At 40.5% G+C, this 22,773-nt stretch overlaps 1 protein-coding gene across 4 annotated transcripts in view; it reads left to right on the top strand.

Moving 5' to 3' along the window:
• Positions 1-22,773, top strand: part of LOC143037916 (uncharacterized) — a 112,675-nt gene that overhangs the window by 14,096 nt on the left and 75,806 nt on the right. For 3 of the 4 annotated variants that reach the window (XM_076206580.1, XM_076206581.1, XM_076206583.1), the window contains 3 exons: positions 3,745-3,814; positions 10,349-10,619; positions 12,230-12,277. In XM_076206580.1, the coding sequence (XP_076062695.1) occupies positions 3,790-3,814; positions 10,349-10,619; positions 12,230-12,277 (344 nt within the window). In that variant the 5' untranslated portion in view covers positions 3,745-3,789. The remainder of the gene's footprint in view (positions 1-3,744; positions 3,815-10,348; positions 10,620-12,229; positions 12,278-22,773) is intronic. The other variant, XM_076206582.1, reaches the window with a different exon arrangement.

Here is a 22,773-nt window from a genome sequence, read left to right as displayed (position 1 = left end):
GTGCCCTGGCAACGAGGCGAGGCGATGGAAGACCCTTGGCAGACTCCATTGCCCCGCCCAGTGGACCCCCACCCACCCCACCCCCCACCCCGCGTGAGGGAGAAAGTGGACGTACTCTGCTACGGGAAAGTGGACCACTTAGATGTGCCATTGCATCCGCCATGACACGTCCGGGTGACGCCAATGTGTCTCCCGCGAGTGATTGGCCGGTTTGTGTGACGTCAATGAGGCTCCTGGGAGTGATTGGTCGGTGTGGGTGACGTCACGGGGTGGCTACTGGCAGTAGAGGTAGTTTTTTTAATGAGACTCTTTTCGTGAAGAAAATGCAGACCAACAGGAGGCCAGGAAGGGCATCTAATAGATAAATAAGATAAAATAAAATGAAATAATACTTGTATGATTAACAAGACAAGTAACTAAATGAATGAATAAATAAGTAAATAATAAGTATATTGTAAACAAATAAGATTATGCGATAAAGCTATATGTAGTACCTGCGACTGCATCAGTAGGAAGTTTTGGTAAATCTGTTCTTGATTTGTGGTCACTGTGTTCGAGGATTCGGTGACCGTGTTGTTCGTGACGTGGCCTGGCGCGTCACGCGTGAAATACCTCACGTGATGACGCTAATCTTTTTCTAAAGGAGGGTGGGAGGGGGGAGTGGGGGAGGGGAAGGTGACAGTGTTTTATTTGTTTATTTTTTCTCTTGCAATATCGCCTCTTCTTCTTCTTTCTTCTTCTTCTTCGTCTTCTTCTTCTTCGTCTTCTTCTTTTTCTTCGTCTTCTTCTTCGTCTTCTTCTTCTTCTTCTTCTCCACCCCAAACTTTCATGAAGAATCTTTTTGCAACGAAAAAGATAAATCCAAATTCCCTTATGGGTTTACCTATTATATAATTTCAAAAATATATATTTCATAACAATATAATGACACCCAGGCCCAAAAATGCCTCGCTAGCATATAGGAAATATATCCTCAAAATTCAAGTAACTTAGAAATGTGGATTCTCTTATTCTTAGGAAATGACTGTCGCCCTCGCTGGACGAGGGCAGTCCCTGCCTACCTAGAAGATCCTCCTAAATTGAATAAAATCGTCTGACGTCAGCTAGAACGAATTTTTGGAAGTTGCCTCTTTCGACGTGTTCACCAAAATAGTTTAACCATCATAAATTAACCCTTAACTGGCTAGAGGTTAATCTAAGCAGAAACAAGATAGCTTACAGGGTTAATCGGGTTAAGTTTAATATATGGTTCCTTTTGTTGAATAAAATCACCTGGCGGCAGGTAAAATAAATGTGTGGATAGCAGTGAGGGAGTTGAAAGGTATCAAAGTAGTCCAGAGGATGAGGCGCTGTTAGCATCACCCCCATCCCACTCTTAGAAGTCCTAGTGACCCTGAGATCAGATGGTGGGGAATACCAACGTATTCGATTGACCAAAAAGGACCTCTGATTTTTTCTTTATTAACCCATGGAATTTCGTAATCTTTTCACAAGACACAGACTTTCCCAGAACTCAGATTTCAATGCAATAGAACGCCCTACTTTCGTATATTTATAAGTAAACTTTCACGTTTGTATTCGTTCAAAGACCTCCGGAAAACTAAACGTTCAGTATTTTCCTTTTCAAAATATTCGCAAGCATTTACTGACGTTATACGTAGGTCTTCGTACACTCTCCAGTGTAGTCTACTCACCGCGCATGCGCAGTGGTTTCCCAAGTATAACTATCTTAAAACATGGAGACGAGTGTTCTTGGATTTCTCTTCTGACTGACTGAATTCAGTGTCTGCGTAGTCATGATTAGATCCTTTCAGATGCGGCTGGTTTTGTGCTTTATGTAGGATTCCAGCGCCTGTAAATATTTTTGTTCTTATGAACATTTCACATACAGGAGTTCATCTGAACTTCTGTGTTCTGCGTTTCTCTTTTCTTCAACGTGTTCACATCCATGACCTCTTTATCTTGTGTATGTATTATTTTGGTTTCAAATCTCCCACCTCTTCCTTTCCACCTCTGCATCAATTCCACTCCCTTATGCCTTAGTCTGATGGCTTAGCTTCTTCCTTGGTCATCTCTCTCCTCTTCATGCAGTCCTTTATACTCTTCTCCCTTCTTCTTTTTGGTCTTCTCCTATCCCTGCTCCCGTAATATATATATATATATATATATATATATATATATATATATATATATATATATATATATATATATATACATATATATATATATATATATATATATATATATATATATATATATATATATATATATATATATCATCTGGTATTAGTAATTCCACTGTGTTGTGTGAAAGCCTCAACTCCTTCAGTATCTTGCGTTTAGGTGAATCAAATTGTCTGGTTTTGGCTTGAATAAAGTTCGTGAACTACGCCAGCATTCCGAAGAGTCTGAAGATTCTAGAAGCCATTTTAGTAATCTTCATTCGCTCACCCGTGAACTATGAAGGCTCTACCTCCGGCCATGTAGAGAAGAAGACTCGTTCTATCAACGACCGCAAAGGACACGATATGTGCTGCAATGCTGTGGTCACAATCAGTCCATCAACGTGGAGCAAACACCACAAAAGTACATAAACTACCTCATCCTTCCTCCCTCCCTCTTCTTCACTCACTTCTTCACTCTGCAAACCTGAGACTCATCCCTGACAAGCTCGAGGTTGTGGTCTTCGTGAAAGAGGTTCGCTGATGCCTGTCGTCGCACAACGAGATACCTGAGGGACTTCGTGTCGTCTGGCCATGTGCGTGACGAAGTGACCTCATGAAAGAGAAAAAAGAATATGCGTCGGTTTTCTCTCTCCTCTTGCTCCTTCTCTGTTTCTCCTTCTTCCCTTTCCCATTTCCCCTTTCCTCTTACCTTTTCACTTCCCTCTTCTCTTCCCCCTCTTCATCTTGTCCCTCCTTCCCCTCACTTTCCTCTTTCGATTTCTTCTCTTCCTCCACTTCTTCATTTCTCTTCGATATTTCCTCCTCCTCCTCCACCTCAGCCTCCAGTTTCCATCACCACCTCCTCCTTCTTCTTCTCCCCCCTCTCCTCCTCCTCCTTTCCCTTCTCCTCGACACATCCTCCTCCTCGTTTTTTCTTCTCCATTTCCACTCGATCTCTCCCCCATCTCCTCCTCCCTACCACGTTCGTCTTGCATCCAAGAGTGAAGGCACAGACTCGTTCAACAAATGTGTCAGTTTATTTATATTACGTAATGATAGCATAATGATGATAAAATTATTATAAGGGTGATGATAGCATAATGATGACGATGGTGATGATGGTGATAACATAATTATGATGATGATGTTGACGCTGGTAGCATGGTGATGATTATGATGACGATGGTGATAACATAATTATGATGATGACGTTGATGGTGATGGCATGGTGATGATTATGATGGTGCCAGTGGTGGTGATGATGATGATGATGATAATGGTGATATCATGATGATAGAGGTAGTGATGATGTTGATGGTGATAGCATGGTGATGATGCTGGTGGTGGTGATGATGATGGTGATAATAATAATGATGATGATAATAGTGATATGATGACGGCGGTAGAGATGATGTTGATTATGGTGATGACGACGACGACGATGATGATAATGATGATGATAGTGATATCATGATAACGGCGGTGGTGGTGATGTTGATTGTGGTGAAGATGATGACGCCGATGATGATGATAATGATGATGATGATGATGATTTGCTGATTTAGTGTTTTGTTTGCAGGACGACAGCCAACCCCCCCGCCTCGCTGGACTGTGATGGACAATCATGAGGGATATACCTGCTCTGCCTGGTCAGTACCTAATCGAGTCTTGGTATCAGACATTATCGTCTTAATCAGTGGTTATCACAAGTCTAGGGAACCGCTGTAGTAACCTTTAATAAATCCTCTCGCTAGCGGAAAGGTCAAACGTGATTTAACGATATCGCCAGGCGGCAATCGCAATAGAAAAAAAAGAGGTAATTAGGGAGTGCGGGAAGGATTGAATTAGGGACTATATATTTTTATCTATTAATATTAATAATAATAATAACAATAATGATAATAATGATGATAATGATAATAATGATAATAATGATGATAATGATGATAATTAATAATAATAATTAATAATAATAACGATGATAATTAATAATAATAATTAATAATAATAACGATGATAATAATAATAGTAATGGTAATAATGAAAATAATGATAATAGCAATGATAATGATGAAAATGATAATAGCAATGATAATGATAAAATAATAGTAATGATAGCTATGATAATAATAATGATAATAATAATGTATTCATGTAGATATGTTTCTAAGTTATTATGTTACCTGAAGAAGAGGGGAAGAGAATAAATAGTTGAAGTCGATGGAAAGATAATGAGAGAGAGACAAAGAGAAGTACTTGGCCCTGTCCGGATACCGAATGCCAGCCTCTCGGGGTTGGTGGTCTTTGATTCACTTCTTTAACTTAGACGACGTTTGTGCATTATGGTTGGTCAGTGTGTAGCATTCTTTGTTACTAAGAACCTCATTCTAAGTTGTCTCAAGTCGAAAGATAAGAAGAAACTTACTTCCTGGCCTTCATGAGGAGGGGGAGGAGGAGGAGGAGGGAGATGAGGAGGAGGAGGAGGAATAGGAAAAGGGGGAGAAGATGAGGAGAAGGAGCTGGATGTGGAGGAGGAGGAGGAGGAGGAGCTGTAAGAAGAGGAGGAGGGGGAGTGAGAAGATGAGGAGAAGGAGGAACAGGAAAAGGAGGAGGAAGAGGGGGAGGAGGAGTGTGTCACTAGGTTGAGAGGTGTTATCAAGTGGGAAGAGGTGATGATGAGGTCGTATATTAACTTTGAGGTCACTCTTCGACGTGTCACCCTTGTAATAACGGGGTCAGGCTCTCTGAGTCAGAGAGAAGGACATGCATGACGTCATGTCGGCCACCGAGCGAAAAAGGAATCTCGCAGGAAGCCAAGCGTAATGCTAAAAGAATGCAAACATCAACATATCACGGACGTTGTTACCGGGTTCTTTGTTTTTGGAATTTTTCGTTGTTGTTTTTTTTTTTCAATTCTTTCGGTGCGAGATCTTGATCCAAGCCGAAAAGAATAGCCAGATGTTAGAATGAAATTTGTAGTGAGGATTACGTAATATGTCTGTAGAATAATTTCCATTTTGTCTATGTTTTGTTATTATACGGGTATACTGCAATAAACACATAGGCATTCTTATAAACTGGCACCTTGAATATTGCCATTGTATTTGGTAATATCCGTCGTCTATTGTTACAGTACTTGGTAGCAGATACAGATTTGTTTAACGAATAGCCATCACCACCTGTCATCCCCATCCATAAAGTTGTCTAATAGTTTCTTAAAACAACTGATAGTTTCAGCGCTCACTACATGGTTACTAAGTCTATTCCATTCGTTGACCACCCTATTAGTAAACCAATTCTTGCCTATTTCCTTCTTAAATCTAAATTTGTCCAGTTTATATCCATTACTGCGAATCCTGCCTTGATGACCTTGTGTGCATCACCCTTGTTAAAGCCTTTGATCCACTTGAACACCTCTATTAGATCACTCCGCACTCTGCGTCTTTCCAGAGAGTGTAAGTTAAGGTGCCTAAGCCTCTCTTCGTGAGGCAAATTTCTGAGTCCATGTATCATTTTGGTCATTCTTCTCTGTACTGATTCTAGTGAATTGATGTCCATTCTGTAGGACGGAGACCAAAACTGTACCGCATAGTCAAGGATGGGTCTAACTATCGCTAGAGTTTGATAATTACCTCTGCACTTCTATTCGTTACCGTCCTGGCAAAGAAATCTAATGCTCTGTTAGCTTTATTCCTGGCGCTAATGCACTGTTTCCTGGTTTTAAGGTCCGGACTCACTAGAACTCCCAAGTCTCTCTCGCACTCAGTTTTCTCTAAAAACGTGTTATCTAAGCTGTATCTATTTTCGGGGTTGTGTAGCCCTACGTTTAACACGCTACACTTCGAGATATTGAAGTTCATTTGCCATTTCACCGACCATGTGAACAATTTGTTAAGATCATCCTGTAGAATCTCTGCGTCGTCTCCTGGCCTATTAGGCGTCCTATTTTAGTGTCGCCCACAAACTTACTAACATCATTATTTATCCCATCGTTTAAGTCGTTTATGTACATAATGAACAACAAAGGACCCAAAACCGAGCCCTGGGGAACCCCACTAGTAACATTGCCCCACCTAGATTTTACTCCATTTATGGTGACCCGCTGTTTTCTGTTACTAGTCCAAGCTCTAATCCATTCTAACACTTTTCCTCCTATGACATGGGCTTTGATTTTATTTAGTTGTCTCTGGTGTGGCACCTTGTCGAACGCTTTGCTAAAGTCAAGGTAAATAACATCGTAATTATCATTGTTATCTGACGCCTTATATATTTTAGTGTAAAAGGATAGAAGATTAGTCACACATGACTTACCCTTGGAGAAACCATGCTGTGTGTCACGAATTAAATTATGTCTCTCGATGTGTTCTCTGAGTCTATTAATGATTCAAGCATTTTACCTATGACCGATGTCAAACTGATTGGCCTGTAGTTGCTTATAGACGATTTATCTCCCTTCTTAAAAACAGGAACAACGTTTGCCTGCCTCCAAGCAGTAGGCACAAAACCAGTGTCTACCGATTTGTTAAATATTTCAGTTAACTGGTCGCAGATTTCAAATTTTCTTATAAACATTTCTGTTTAATCTTCATTCACAGAAGATTCTTGATGACGTCATATCGTTCGTCTTCACGGGTGCGCTGGGGAGGCGGGAAGGGTAGGAGGGTGGGGGAGAAGATTAAAATGGACATATTAATCTACTTAGATCATATACGCTTGCATGTCGATAACAGACTCGCAACAACATAATTCTCCTAGTAAAGAGTATTTTTAGAACTAATTTCGTTGTCTATATAAAGACTGTGTTCGCGAAATTGTCGAAAGGAAATCATTTTACCGTACTCTAAACTTTGAGAAAAACACTTTTTTCTACACGAAATAGTGATGAGAATTGAAATTAAATTATCATCATTCGCCGGAAGGTAACAACTTGATGTTTTATGTACACAAGACGCTAATCGACAAACAAAACAGAATCCTAGACCAAAAGGTCTCCTGTCGGCATGCTCCGCCTTTGTAACTTGGGACAAGTTTAGTCGTCTCGTCGTTTTACTTTGCAAGAGTAATGCTTCTCTTGAATTGCGAGTTGGCGCTGCTGTAGTTAAGGACGGACCGACCTATGTCGTCCTTTCATTGAGGCCGAGACTCAAGGAGGACGTTCTCTTGATTTACATTGAGGTCGAGGGTTGAGTCAGGCTGCGGACTTTAGAAGTGTTAGTCGACTTCCATGATAATTGTTTTCAATGCTCTTGTTGTTGTCGTCGTTGTTGTAGCTCCTGTTTACTCTTATTTGTTTATTTGGTAATTTACCTATTTATCTATTTACTTATTCAATTATCATCAATTATTTAATTGATTAATTTATTTATTTATTTACCCATTTAGCATCTATTTTTGTTGTAATCCCTGTGGCTTGTAGTAGAAAAATATAAAGCAAGCAGGAAGCTTTTAGTCTATATCGAAGTCGGATACAGAAAAATTAAATAAGATTAAGTCAAGAAATATACCCAAGTAGCCAATATCTAATTAGCTAATTAAATGAATGATTTCAAGTATTTATCGAAATAGATTTTAAAACTTGAACCTGTATATCCAGTCGACGTGTGTGTGTGTGTGTGTGTGTGTGTGTGTGTGTGTGTGTGTGTGTGTGTGTGTGTGTGTGTGTGTGTGTGTGTGTGTGTGTGTGTGTGTGTGTAGGGGCTATGCTACGTGATAGGTTGTATCTACGTCTGGATTGTTTGATTTTTTTGCGAAATGTTTCTTTTTGTTCATGCTACTTTTAGTAATTTTCTCTGACTTTACAAGAAAATGCAAGGACAGACGAATTTGTGAAATTGAGGAAAGGACGTTTTGTTTATAGAATGTTGAGGGCGAGGTTTTGATTAAGTTATGATGAATAGAAGTTACAGAAATGGTGATGATGTTTAATAAAGATTATGAATGTTGGAAGTTATGATGGAGGTGCTAGTGGTGTGAAAGGCTGTAGAGGAGTTGGTGGAATCCAAAGAAATCTAAAGTCATAATGAAAATGGTCAGTTTGCTGTCGGTCCCTCTTGGTGACGTCATGTCGCTTCGTCTGGTTTTCAGGAAGGCGATGCAAAAGAAGAGCAAGATCATTGCTCGTTGAGAGGAAGAGGAAGAAGAGGTGGAGGAGGAGGAGGAGGAGACGGTGGAAGATGAGGCACAGTGGAAGAATGAAAGGAGGAAGAGAGAGGAGGAAGAAGTGGTGAGATGATCTTACCCAGGGAAGAAGAATATGGAAAAGAGGAGAGGAGGAGGAGGAGGAGGAGGAGGAGGAGAGAAGAAGAAGAGGAGGGGGCAGAGGGATATAGACGTGGAGTAAAGAGACCTAGGGTGATTTTTTTTCTCTCTCTTTCTCAATATTGATTGACAGAAAAGGAGAAACTCAAAATCTATTTTAGTAACTCTCTTGAACTCAAAAAATCAGGGCAGAACAGACTAGAACTGTAATCTAGAAAATCAAATCTGGTCTTTGGTCTGGATCTAGGCTTGGAACTTGTCAGGGACATGTTTCGTGTTTCATAGGATACGAACATGTATTTGTTTATTTATATATGTATTACTGATATTAATGCTTGTTTACAGAAACTTATTATTATTCATTATCATATATTTAGATCTATTATTATTTACTATTTATCATTATTCGCAATTTATGATAAATTTGTTTATTATTATTTACTAGTCGCTGTTTATTAGTTATCATTTATCAATATTTATTATTATTATCATTATTATATTTATTTAGTATTTATTTGTTTATTGTATTTATTCGTTTGTTTGTTTATTAATTCATCTATTTGTTTATTTATTTGTAGAGAACAGAGAGAAGGAGTTTGAATGTGTTTGAGATGAGGTGTCTGAGAAGTATGATGGGGGTTACTAGGCTAGATAGAGTGAGAAATGAGGAGGTGAGGAGGAGAACAGGGGTGGAAAAGGAGCTGGGAGATAGGGTTGATGAAAGAATATTAGGATGGTTTGGACACATGGAAAGAATGAGTGAAGAAAGACTAGTAAAAGAGGTGTGGAGGGCAGATGTGGAGGGAGTGAACATGAGGGGATGTCCTAGGATGAGGTGGATGGATGGGGTGAAGGGGGCTTTCGGGAAGAGGGGAATGTCTGTTGAGGAAGGACGGGAGAGGACAGAAGATAGGGGTGAATGGAGAATGGTTGTATATGGATGATGTTGTGATAGCATGAGGTGGAATGGGCGGGTGGATGGGGGGTGAGGTAGTATGTGTGAGCAAAATTTGACGCAGCCCGAAGGGATTTCTCCCCGTCCTCTCATTTTATGCAATGGGGGGACGGAGAGGGGGGGTCGCCGATTTAATGAAGCGGCCTTGCTGTGGATGTGCTGTGTCTTGCGACACTGCTTCTGACCCAGGGCAGTGGACAAGGTGCAGGGATGACCCGTCATTCAGGAGGCGCTAAGATGGGAGGGAGGGTGGAGGGGTGTGGAGTGTATTCAGGGATGGAATGGGTGGGAATGATTTTATGCCTTTTTCTTTTTGGCTACCCCCCTTGTAAGGGGGGAAAAAGCCATGGTATATGTATGTATGTATGTATGTATGTATTATTCCCTTTTACCCTTGGAAGGCCTCTGTAGTGGATGGGACAATACGAAAGGTGATGATGGTGATGGCATAACGAATATATCAAAGGTGATGATGAAGAGGCAGTGTAGCTGTAGTGGTGATGAACACCACATTCAGTTGGCGGTGTTATGACTGAATGTCTTCGTTCTTCATCACCTGTGGTGGTGTTAAATAGAATCGGGGTTGAGGAGGGGATGGAAGATAGCTTCATGTCTAAAGAGTCTATTTATAGAACATCTCCTGTAATTTATTATTATTGTTATTATTAATTGCGAGTTTGTGTCCTAAAACGTCAACCTAACGTATCCTCATCTAAAATATGTCCTAAATTAACCTAATCTCGCCCAGGCTAACCAGGTCCGCTCATTTTTTTTTGGGGGGGAACGTTTAGTAAAAAAAAAAATAATAATGATAACAATTAATAATGATAATAATAATTAATAATAATAATCAATATTATCATTGTAAACGTCGAGGTGGGTCTTCAGAAGTTGATTCAAACCGGAAGGGAGGAAGGATGACCGAATGAGTCTGACCTGATGCAGATGCTCTCTTCTTCTCTTCCTCCAGAGAAACGTGTGGGGCCCCTCCAGCTCGTGCCGGGGAGCACCGTCATTGGCCGAGGCCCCGTCCCCCACGCCCCGCCTGCGGTTGCGGCCAGGGAGGCGGCCGCCAGGGCCCGCGGCGAGGAGCCCCAGCCTCTCCTGGTGCACCGGAGGACCCACAAGGACCAGAGGCACCTACAACCGCAGGATCCGGACAAGGAGGCCACACACTGCGCCGGGGACACGCCCTCCCTGGCTAGACCTCTCATCGTTTTTGCTTCTACACCTGCTAGACCGTAAGTAGCCCGAAGTGAAAGGAGAGAGAGAGGGAGAGAGAGAGAGAGAGAGAAAGAGAGAGAGAGAGGCCCCAGTGCCTCTTCTGAAGGGAACATAAGCAATTGGTGCAGCCAGATCTGTTCACATTGCCTGGGGGTACTTTGCAAGTATAGTCCACTGCTTTATGCTTCACTGTTTAGGTGTTCCTCTGAGCTGTATAAAATCGACTGGCAACCAGAAAAAATACGTATATACACATCATAATATATAAAAATAGTAGTTTGTAGAAATGATCGAAATCTGAAAATGTTGCACGGAGGCCGCTAAAGGCGAAGCCAAGACGGGCACAGCTCGGGGTTTGTATAGAAATAATAATAATAATAATGATTAATTAGTAATGATAATTAACAATAATAATAATAATAGTAATAATGATAATTAGTAATGATAATTAATAATTGATAATAATAATTAATAATCAATAATTAATAATTAATAATCAATAATTAATAAATAATAATAATAATAATGTAAAATCCCTTTGGTTCTGAAGAGTCGAGTTCCTTCGTTTTCCGGCCTTTTGACCATGACTGCTAATAACCCCAGACGCTTAACTCTTGAACGGCGTGGGGGGATAGGGGGGCTTGTCCAAGGACGAATAAGGCTCGTTTCACACGTATCGACCTTTCGCCGTGCGCCGTTCACGACACGACGTCGTGCTCATAAATAACCCTGGTTGTCTATGGATGCGTTCACATGTGGTCGAGATCGTGACATGCGAAAGCGTCCATAGACTCCCATAGTTATTTGAGAGCACGACGTCGTGTCGTGGACGGCGTACGGCGTAAAGTCGATACGTGTGAAACGAGCCTAAGATGCGGACTTCGGCTTGAAATGCATCTCGTTCGATCGAGACCACAATAAGACTGAAGTTTGGTCCTTCATTTTTTGCAGTTTGTTCGTAGGAAATTTGATAGAATGTCACTACGCTAACCCAGTCACTCCTAAAGCTGATTTATGCTTTTATTCTGGTCGTCGTCAGTCGGTTCTATTCAGTAGAAGGAAATTTCTTTGAAATGGTTAATAGTGATTCATGGTCTACTGTTGATCACGTGGTTAGAGTTAAGTATCACGTATACTAATATAAAACTCCTTTTGCATACATAAAGTGCATGATTTTTTTTTTTTTTTTTTTTTTTTTTTTTTTTTTTTACCAGACACGCCCTCTCTATATCGTGGCCAATCACATACTCTCCGTCATCCAGTACGCGTCATTCAAAAGCGATCGTGATTGGTCAGGGAAGAAATGGGGCGTGGTTTATTTCGCCTAAGATCGCTGTGTTGACTATAATAACGTGTATACCATTGTAAAGGTCCCCATCCACGGTACGATCTGGTCTTAAGACCGCCGGAAAGATCTGGTCGGACAGATCAAATTTAGTACATACACGATCCAATCAGATCGGATCCGACCAAATCTGTCCTGCGACCTCAAAATATAATCGTACCGTGAGTGGGGGTCTCTAAAATCACGTCTTGTTGATCGTGTGTTGACCTGCCTCTAGGTTGACCTAAGATGACCCCTTATCAGTCTTGTGGGTTGACCTCTTACGTGTCTTGTCTCTTTCAGGTCTGTTGGACGATCTCTCAGCGTGGACGAAATTGATCATCGGTACAGGTAGCGTAATTTTGGTCCTTTTTTAGTGTCTGTTTCTTCTTCTTTTTATTATTCTTTTTCTTCTTTTTCTTCTTATTCTTCTTTTTCTCTTTCTTCTTTTTCTTCTTCTTTTTCTTCTTCTTCTTTTTCTTCTTCTTTTTCTTCTTCTTCCTTTTCTTCTTCTTCTTCCTCTTCTTCTCCTCGTCCTCCTCCTCTTCCTCCTCCTTCTCCTCTCCACCTGTTCATATTGGATAAACACCAAAGCAATATTGATAAAGCATTTTTTTTTATGAACACCAAAGCAATATGATGTAATGTTTAGATAAACACCTAAGCAATATGTTGTAATGCCTGACATTTATTTTATTTTATTTTATTTCTTCATTTATTATTATTCATTTATCTATTGTTATATGTTTTTACTATAAATAATTATTAATTAACTGTTTGTTTACTATCCATCATTATATATTTATTTATTGTATTTATGTACTTATTTATTTATTCGTTTATTTATCTATTTTATATATTTATTTATCTGCTTTTTTCTCGCAACTGACCTAGTTATGGACCAAAAGGTCTCCTGTCGGCTTACTCTTACTTTTTAATAACCCACTGTTTGAGCAGAATCTCGATCTCAGATAATTACTTTTTTTTTTTTTTCGTTCTTTTTTGAAGAAGCTCTTTTTAGTAATTCTGTTCCGGCAGAGAAGAGGATTTTGTACATACGGGGATTAAAGATGGCGGCGATGTCAGACGCTTTCTGTTAAGTGGTGGCCATGCCATTCTTAAAGACAATAACAACCTCACCTCCATGGAGAGATGCAACCCTGATGTCCTGGCATACGGTCCCCAGAATGGGCCCAAGATCTATCTCTAACAGTTTCAACTGTGTTTCTTGTGTCTTTTCATATAGTGGAAGATAATAACCGACGAATGGTCTCCTCCCCCGATTCCTATAAACCAGTTACACAGAAAATCCTTTCTAGAGAGATCTATAGGAATGTGCAAGGATCGTTGCCGGCTACGAAAAGACCCCGGGGTTACGGTCCGTGGAATCTGATGCAATAGTTATTACCATTTTTATTTATGTTGTTAATGTTTTCGTAATATCTGTCTCTCTATTTGTGTTCAAGGATTTGCGGGGATTGCGTCAGAACTGCATGACATTGAAAATGTTACGACTAAACAACGTTCACAGAATTTAAACTTTTTATCAAAGTTGTTCTTCCCGAGTTGAGAACTCACCGGCATCATTCGTCTGTGTTTTCGTTTCTGCGTATATAAAAACAGAGCAAAAACCCCTGATAACGAAAGTCAATCCGTTTTTTTTACGTCATTTTGAAAACGAAAACAAACTGCTACGAAACCAGGAAAAAAAATAGAGAAAATAATGTGTTATATGTTTTTTTATTTTTATTTTGCTAAAAATGAAATTACGTAAATTTCTATCCACTTCAGTGACCATAAATATTGCGCTACTGGGCGATTACAAATCACTTGTTGCCTTGAAGGTTCCCCCTCCCCCGACTTCTAAAGAAATTCTTGGCCTTCGGAGGTTTTGTAAGAAATTCAGCTCGTGACGTCACGTCGTTGCGAGTGAAGTTGAAGACTCGGGCGACCCAGATTTACGTTTGGCCATGGAGTAGAAATAGATTAATAAATTGATGAATAAATAACACGTACACACACACATACTGCTTAGAAAAAAATCTACTTAAAAGGGAAAATAAGATTTTGATGCATGAATGAGAAGATTATCGTTCTTGATACCAGAAAGGCATACAACTCAAGAAGATCAAACGAGGAAAAAATCGACATATTGATGGAAGATCGAGAAAGTTGGTTATGTGGTCAACAGAAGGATGGAGTAAATTTGAGAGAGATAATGGAGCAGCAGAGAAGAGAAGAGCATATTAGTTAAGCATACATACACATACACATACCAAGACTTTTTCCCTCTTACAAGGGAGGTAGCCAAAAAGGAAAAGGCATAAAATCATTTCCACCCATTCCATCCCTGAATACACTCCACACCCCTCCACCCTCCCTCCTATCTTAGCACCTCCTGGATGACGGGTCATCCCTGCACCTTGTCCACTGCCCTGGGTCAGAAGCAGTGTCACAAGACACAGCACATCCACAGCAAGGCCGCTTCATTAAATCGGCGACCCCCCCCCCTCTCCGTCCCCCCACTGCATAAAAGGAGAGGACGGGGAGAAATCCCTTCGGGCTGCGTCAAGTTTTGCTCACACATACTACTTCACCCCCCCCATCCCCCCGCCCATTCCACCTCATGCAATCACACCATCATCCATATACAACCATTCTCCATTCACCCTTGTCTTCTGTCCTCTCCCGTCCTTCCTCAACAGACATTCTCCTCTTCCCCAAAGCCCCCTTCACCCCATCCATCCACCTCATCCTAGGACGTCCCCTCATGTTCACTCCCTCCACATCTGCCTTCCATACCTCTTTTACTAGTCTTTCTTCACTCATTCTTTCCATGTGTCCAAACCATCCTAATATTCTTTCACCAACCCTATCTATTGGTTAAGGAAAAGTAATAAAGATTATTATAAAAAAGACTATCTTGTCAGAGAAATAGATGAGAAGGTTAAATATGTCATAATTGTTGACTGGCAAAAATATCACATTACTTCATGGAGAGAAATAACTCGAATGTGACCAATCAGATTGATGATATGTTTATGTTAGGTCAGTACAAGAAGGATGGCTTACGCCCAGTAGAAATCAAGTCTCAAGCCATAGGAAATAGGAAAATGAATTTAAGGCAAAGTTTGATCAGTGGAGGTATAGAGGCGAAACTCCACGAGTACAGATCCAGCCTTCATATAATCTCACTAGGTTCAACTAGGTAAACACACGCCCAGGGCTGAAATAATTTCAGAATCGCTGCGCTGCGAGTAGTTACTCCAATTCTCGGGGGGGGGGGGGTTGTGAGTGTATGTGCGTGTAAGATCACAGTGTTACCCATAGTTCGGTAAATATATGAACTCTGAGCTCTCTTCCGGGAGGGTAAAAACTGTCGATCACGAGATTAACACGTGATTCAAGACCATGGTGAATCACACACACACACACACACACACACACACACACACACACACACACACACACATCTTTATTCCATGGTTACGTAGGGACTACAGGCACAATATCTGAATTTGGTAGAGATTTTATTCACTAATATTGATGAGTTAATTTTTTCTGATTTTTCTTGTTTTATATTTTTCTCTTACATTAATGTATGCATTCTACCGAGACGACGACTTGAATTGTTGTTTCAGGATTTCGTTGAATTGTATTTTTTTCATAATTTCACCATTTTTCATTTACTTTAGTGTGTGGATTTTGCCAAGATTATTAATCTAACAGTTTGGGACAAATTTGTTATTATAGATCCTCACCAAGTTGAAACGAACAGAGTATAAAGAGTCGTTGGATAATGGGACAAAGGAGGGAACGTAATAAGATCAGACTGCAGGATTTCCATTCTTGATTGAATTTCCACGTCCCGTTAGTACAGATTCAGTGACAATTTTTTTTCTTCTTCTTTTTATATCTTTTTTATCTTCTTTTGTGTCCTTTCACGATTGCCCTCACTCGGTGGAGCGTAATAGCCCATGACCGCTTCTTTCCGAAAATAGCGTGAAGGAACGTCCTGGATTCGGACGACTCACGTTGACTGATCTTGTCGTCACACTTCGCATTGTCAGCACGCAAATCACCAAACCCTCCCTCCACACCCTCCCACCACATCCTCCTTCCACATCATCACAATGGAATGTTGAACGGTGTACGAGTAAATGTATGGTATAAATGAAACCCATCGGACTCGGAAAGAGGTACTTTAATCCAAACGTTTCGAACCGTGTCTGGCGAAACGTCAGGATTAAATGACTTGTTTCTGAGTCCGGTGCATTTTATTTATGCCATCATGGCTCCTAGACTCTAGCATTTATCTGTATAATTGTATGTACAATTGTTGACGGATGAATTTGATACAGTACCACGCAATATTCAACGTGTTTTTAAGGTGGTATTTGGAATAAACGTAAGAGTTGTCATTTTATACATTACTGTTGGAGCTCCGTGGGGTGGTGGACCTCGCTGAGGGGATTATGGAAAGGTTCTTGAAGCTACGGTTACACTAGTCAACAGATGGGTTAGATTCCAGCCTTTTCGTTCGTGCATCCAACCTTATCTTTGAATGAGATGTTAGACTGGTGAGGCGAGTCCAACTTTACCGTTGGAGATGCTGTTTCTACTTGACGCCCAGAAATAGTAGAAGAACAACAATCCTGTGCTACCCTGCGAGCTCTTTTCCCTGAAGAAGGACGACAATGGAAAGACGATCGAGGCTAACAGGAATATGTAGCTTGATGGAATAAAATCCCGTTTGCATAGATATCACCAACGGATAATCATGGCGGGGATGGGTTGAGCATAAAGTTCGTGTACACATACGTAACTCGAGCATACATATATAAGAAAATGTGCATAACTTATACCCCTCTTGATGGCTGAGTTGGTTAGGTCACTGTCCATTTCCTACGTATCGGCTAGGTTCGAGTCCTCAGCCTGACAGCATCTCGGATTCCGAATATGCTTCCGTTGAGCTACATACTCCTGTTAGTTTCGATCGTGTTTGCGACGAATTAGAATGGAAATAAGTTAATGTGGTTAAGATGAATATCTGTGTACTGGGTACCATTCAGTATCTGTTAATATACATAGTTCTGCTTTACAAAGGAAAAGGGGACAAATGTGAGTGTAGTAGCGTCAGAGGGATGTTTGTTGAGTGTAGTTGGGAAGGCTTATGAGAGAGTTTTAAATGAGATGATTTGGAGAGGAACAGAGGAAGTAACTGGTGAGGAACAGCTTGGGTTTAGTAAAGATAGAGGTTGCGTGGATCAGATTTTTGTGATAAGGCAGATATGTGATAAAGTTTAAGGAAAAGGTAAGGATGTTTTCTTTGGGCCTTTATAGATTTGGAAAAGGCTTATGACAGGGTAGACAGGAAGACACTGTGGGAAGTTTTGCAGATACATGGGATTGGGGGAAAGCTGTTAAGGGCACTCTTTTTTTTTTTTTTTTTTTTTTTTTTTTTTTTTTTTTTTTTTTTTTTTTTTTTTTTTTTTTTTTTTTTTTTTTTTTTTTTTTACGAGAGTACTAGGGCCTGTGTTAGAATGAGAAATGGAGAGAGCGGGTGGTTTGAGATAAAGGTAGGCCTGGTCAGGGATGTGTCATGTCGCCATGGTTGTTCAATGTGTACATGGATGGGGTGGTGCGGTAGGTAAATCCGAGGGGATTAGAGATGGTTAAAAAATGGAGAAAAGTGAGAGATAAACCAGCTGTTGTTTGCAGACGATATTGCACTTGTAGCAGGGTCAGAGTAGGGATCAAGAGAGTGACGGAGTTTGGGAAGGTATGCGATAGAAGAAAGTTGAAGATAAATGTGGATAAAAGTACGGTGATGAGATGTACAAGGGGAGAAAATGGCAGTGAGTTGGAAGTAAGTATTAAAAGAGAGAGGATGGAGGAAGTGGATAGCTTTAGGTATTCGAGGATGCATGTGGCAGCAAAGGGAGGGGTGGAGGAGGAGGTAAATTGGGATTGAAAATTGTCAGGAGAAATAGGTATCTGGGAATGGATGCGAAGAAGAGATTGTATGAAGAGGTGATTGTGCCGAAGACAATATATGAGACGGAGACTTGGAATTTAAAAGAGGCAGAGAGGAAAAAAATAAATGTGTTTGAGATGAAATATCTGAGAAGTGTGGTAGAGGTTACTAGGTTGAGTAGAGTGAGAAACGAGGAGGAGAGAGGGAGTGGAAAATGAGATGGTAGATAAGTTTGATGAAAGAGTATTGAGATGGTTTGGACACATGGAAAGAATGAGTGAAGAAAGATTAGTAATAGAGGTGTGGAAGGCAGAGCTGTATGCAGTGAACTTGAGGGGACAACCAAGGAAGAGATGGATGGATAGTGTGAAAGGGGCACTGAGCAACAGAGGAATGTAAGTTGAGCAATGAAAGGAGAGGGCAGGAGATAGGGCTAAGTGGAGAGTGGCTGTGTATAGATGATACTGTTATGCAAGGAAGGGAGGATTGGGGGATGGAGGGTGGGGGATGCTTATACATGAATGACGTTTTAACGCAGCCTGAATGGATTTTCCCCTTTTCTCCTTCTGCGTGAGAGGACGGAGTGGGGGGGGGGGGGGTCGCCGATTAAGTGAAGCGGCCCTGCTGTGGATGTACTGTGTTCTGCCACATTGCTTCTGACTTAGGGCTTTGGATGGGAAACAGGGATGACCTTTCATCCACGAGGAGCTAAGATGAAAGAGAAGGAAAGGTGTGGAGGAGAGTGAAATGGGTGGTGAGAGTATGTACGTGTCTGTGACTTGGCTACCTCCCTTATAAGGAGGAAAAGTTCTTGTTTTATATACATGCACTGTATATATATATATATATATATATATAATATATATATAATATATATATATATATATATAATATATATATATATATATATATATATATATATATATATATATATTGAAGGTGGAAAAAAAAGTCACGGGTCTAGTTCCAAGTTTCTGAGTTTATTCCTGACAGGTTTCGCTCTATGCTTCTTCAGAGGAGGAAACTCGGAACTAGACCCATGACTTCTTTTTCCACCTTCATCAACTTGTCACAATGTCCCAGCATATATATATTATATATATATATATATATAATATATATATATATATATATATATATGTATATATATACATATATATATATATTTATATATATATATATATGTATGTATAATGTGTGTGTGTGAGCGTGCGTGCGTGTATGTGTGTGTTGTGTGGAGGAACATAAACATTGTAGGTGTGCAAGTTTAATAATTGCTTGTGATGCATCATTCTGAATGCTCAAATACCGTCTAATGTTTGGGTACACAAAGTCAGTGCTCGCGTGTGCAATTCTACACTTGCTTTATGTCGACATGTTTGCGACTCGAGTATAATTATTTGAGGTTCTTGCGAGGAAAATCTAGGGCGAGGTAAGAAGTTTCGATTTAGATGTTTGTGAATGTTGAGCTACACCAGTTGAATCCAATTTTGTTTATTTATCTATTGATTTTTATATATAATAATTAATTCATTTATTAGATAATTTATTCATATATTTATTTATGCATATATGTATTCATCCATTTATTTATTTATCTTTCTAGTTATTAATTCATTTTCATTCTTCAGACGTTCTCTGTTGCTGAGTATTTGATGCATGCGTTTTTTCTGCACATGAGAACACACTTTACTGTAAGGAGAATAGTGTACAGAAAAAATACATCAAATAATCAACAATGAAGACCTTAGTTGCACAATAAAATCCTCAGAATGTTGCAAAAATATTGTCCGCGACTGTCCGACGTCGTGCACCTTTTGTTTTGCCTGTAATGTTGTCAGCACTGTTTGCACCAGTGTTGCCAACTATGCTATTGTTTAGGATTACATTCTCACCTTTCGATACGGTGGCGTCCTCTTTAGATTTTGTTCAGGCTAATGCCCAGGAGCACACTGCCAATTTCATCAGTACTTGATTTTATTTTTTCAGACCTCGAAAATTTATTTTGCCCCCTGTTTGGTAATCGTTACAATATGTCACTACATATAAAGGGGGGAATGTACCCATTTGCAGAGATGACGGATAGTTGCCCCGGCAGCTCTGTGCCATGCTAATGCCAGACGATGTTATTCAATTGAGAAACCAAGCTGAGGATGAAATAGTGTCTCGATCAAAATAGATTCCACTTCCTTCGGAGTCCGCCATCATCACCCGAATAAAGTCGTCTGTCATTAGCCAGATTGAAAAATGGCGTTTTGGTGGTGAAAGTATCAAGAATATACAATGTTTTACTGAAAGATTTTTTTCTTAATCATGGTTGATATTTTCTTCAGCTAACCATTGTTTATTGCCCTCCATTGTCATCGAATTACATGTCTTTCATATTGGATGAAATAATTCTACTAAATAAAGTGAAAGCTCATGGCATAGGAGGAAAAGCATTTGAATGGATTAGAGCTTGGATCAGTGACAGAAAACAGCGGGTCATCCATTAAAGGTGTAAAATCCAAATGGAGTGTTACTTGTGGCATTCCCCAGGGCTCGGTTTTGGGCCCCGTATATAAACGACTTGGACAATGGGATTATTGGTGATATTAGTAAGTTTGCAGACGACACTGAAATAGAACGTCATAGTAGGTACGGGGAAGACGCCGGGATACTGGAGGAAAATCCTAACAGATTGTTCATATGATCTGTGGAATAACAAATGGAATTCAATATCTCAAACTGCAGTTTGTTAAACGTAGGTTTATATAACCCAAAAGACAGATATAGTTTAGATAACACCTTTTTAGCGAACACTAAGAAACTTAGGAGTGCTAGTGAGTCCTGACCATAAATACAGGAAACAGTGTATTAGTTCCAGCAATAGAACTAATAGACCATGAGGTTTCATTGCTAGGATGGTTACAAATAAAAGTGCGGAAGTAGTTATCAAACTTTATCTGGTGTTAGACCCATCCTTGAATATGAGGCGCATTTTTTTGTCTCCGTCCTGTAGAATGGATATAAATTCTCTAGAATCAGTACAGAGGAGAATGACCAAAATGATACATGGGCTCAGAAACTTATCTTACCAGGACAGAATTAAGCACCTTAGTTTACACTCTCTAGCAAGACGCAGAGTGCGGGGTGATCTAATAAGAGATGTTTAAGTGGATCAAGAGCTTTAACAAGGGTGATGTAGACAAGGTCATCATATGAAGACAGCATGGCAGGACTCGCAGTAATGGATTTAAATTGGATAAATTTAGATTTAAGAAGGAAATAGACGAGAACTGGTTTACTAGTAGCGTGTTCAACGAATGGAATAGACTTAGCAACCATGTAGTGAGCGCTGAAACTGTTGGTTGTTTTAATAGAAGGTTACCCTTATTGATGGGGATGGTAGGATGTAATGGACATGAGACTATGTAGTGTGGGCCTTATGGTCTCTTGCATTCTCCTTTTTTTTTTTTTTTTTTTTTTTTTTTATATTAATTCCACCAAGACTTTTCTTTTCTAACGTCTAAGAACCTTTGTCCTTTTTTGTAAATCTTTGCTTAAAATGGACGCACTCTTGTCAGGGAAGGCGCCCTCTGAATACTGACTAGAAGTAAGAGTTTGGCGGATGGAGTGGGGGTGAGGGGGAAGAGGAGCTATGAGGGAAGGGGGTCGACCGTGCTCTGAATCAAGATACTCCACACCCACCAGAGTTAATGCAAAGAGAAAAGGTGAAGCAGCACAGGTCCCCGCCATGGCTCAGTGGTACCACGCGTGTCTGATAACCGTGTGGGGATTTCGGGCATGTGTTCGAATCCTGACCATGGCGCAGAGGTTAGATAGGCCATCCATTCTGAAAATGGGTCTCAACTGCTGTTCACCTCTGACCTGAGGTGACCTCAGATGACCTCCGGGTATCGTCACTGCAGTGGGATCATACCGTGGACTCGCCGTCTATCCTGTGTTCGAACAGTTCCGGACCACCGGCAAGGTTAAGATCCGGGCGGGTACGAGCTCCGCAATCCAAGATTTTTTTCTTTTCTTTTTTTTTTTTGGTGGGGGGGGAGGGTCTATGGTGCGTTGTGGGACGTCGGAGAGAGTCAGCCTGCCGTTCTTCTTAGGCTAAATGAATATGTTACATCTGTCTGGAGGTGCGGCCCTGGAGAGCTGGCTTTCGGTCTCTGAACTGGGCTCAAAGTCTCTGTCAGTTATCTGATATGTTTTGATGTTTATTTTATATTCATTTGTTTATTTATTTATGCGATTATTCATATTTTTGTCTATTCATTATTTACATCATTATTGTTGTTGCTATTATTCTTTTGTCATTGTTAGTGTTATTATTATTATTAGCAGTAGTAGTAGTAGTATGATTATTATTATTATTATTATTATTATTATTATTATTATTATCATTATCATTATCATTGTGGTGGTATTTATGTGCGACCAAACCCCACATTATCCCTTTGTGCTCGGATATCTAGGGTTTGTGAAAGTCGCAGTGGGCCGTAGGGGGTTCGAACCCCGTGTCACAGAGTCTGCTCACGATGAAAACTACTGAAACGGAGACCAAAAGGCACCCTCACACACAGATCGTTTTTGTCGCTGCCTGCCACCTGGCCAATGGTAGGGGAGGAGGTGGCGGGGGGGTGCTGTTGGTAGGGGGCGGTGGGGGGGGGAGGCTGTTAGGTGTTGGCAGGGTCACTCTCAGGGTGTATTTGAACAACAGTTCCCCCGTCCTCCACCTCCTCCTCCTCCTCCTCCTCTTCCTCCTCCTCCTCCTCCTCCTCCTCTCTTTTTCCCTCCCCATCCACCTCCGTCTTTCCTTTCCCCTCAACCTCCCTCTTTACCTTTCCCTCCCCTCCTCTTCTTCCCCCCTCCCTTC

This window comes from Oratosquilla oratoria, chromosome 23, assembly GCF_046742065.1.
Source record: "Oratosquilla oratoria isolate Oo_2021 chromosome 23, ASM4674206v1, whole genome shotgun sequence".
Taxonomy (NCBI): domain Eukaryota; kingdom Metazoa; phylum Arthropoda; class Malacostraca; order Stomatopoda; family Squillidae; genus Oratosquilla; species Oratosquilla oratoria.
This window is presented reverse-complemented; position numbering and strand designations above follow the sequence as displayed.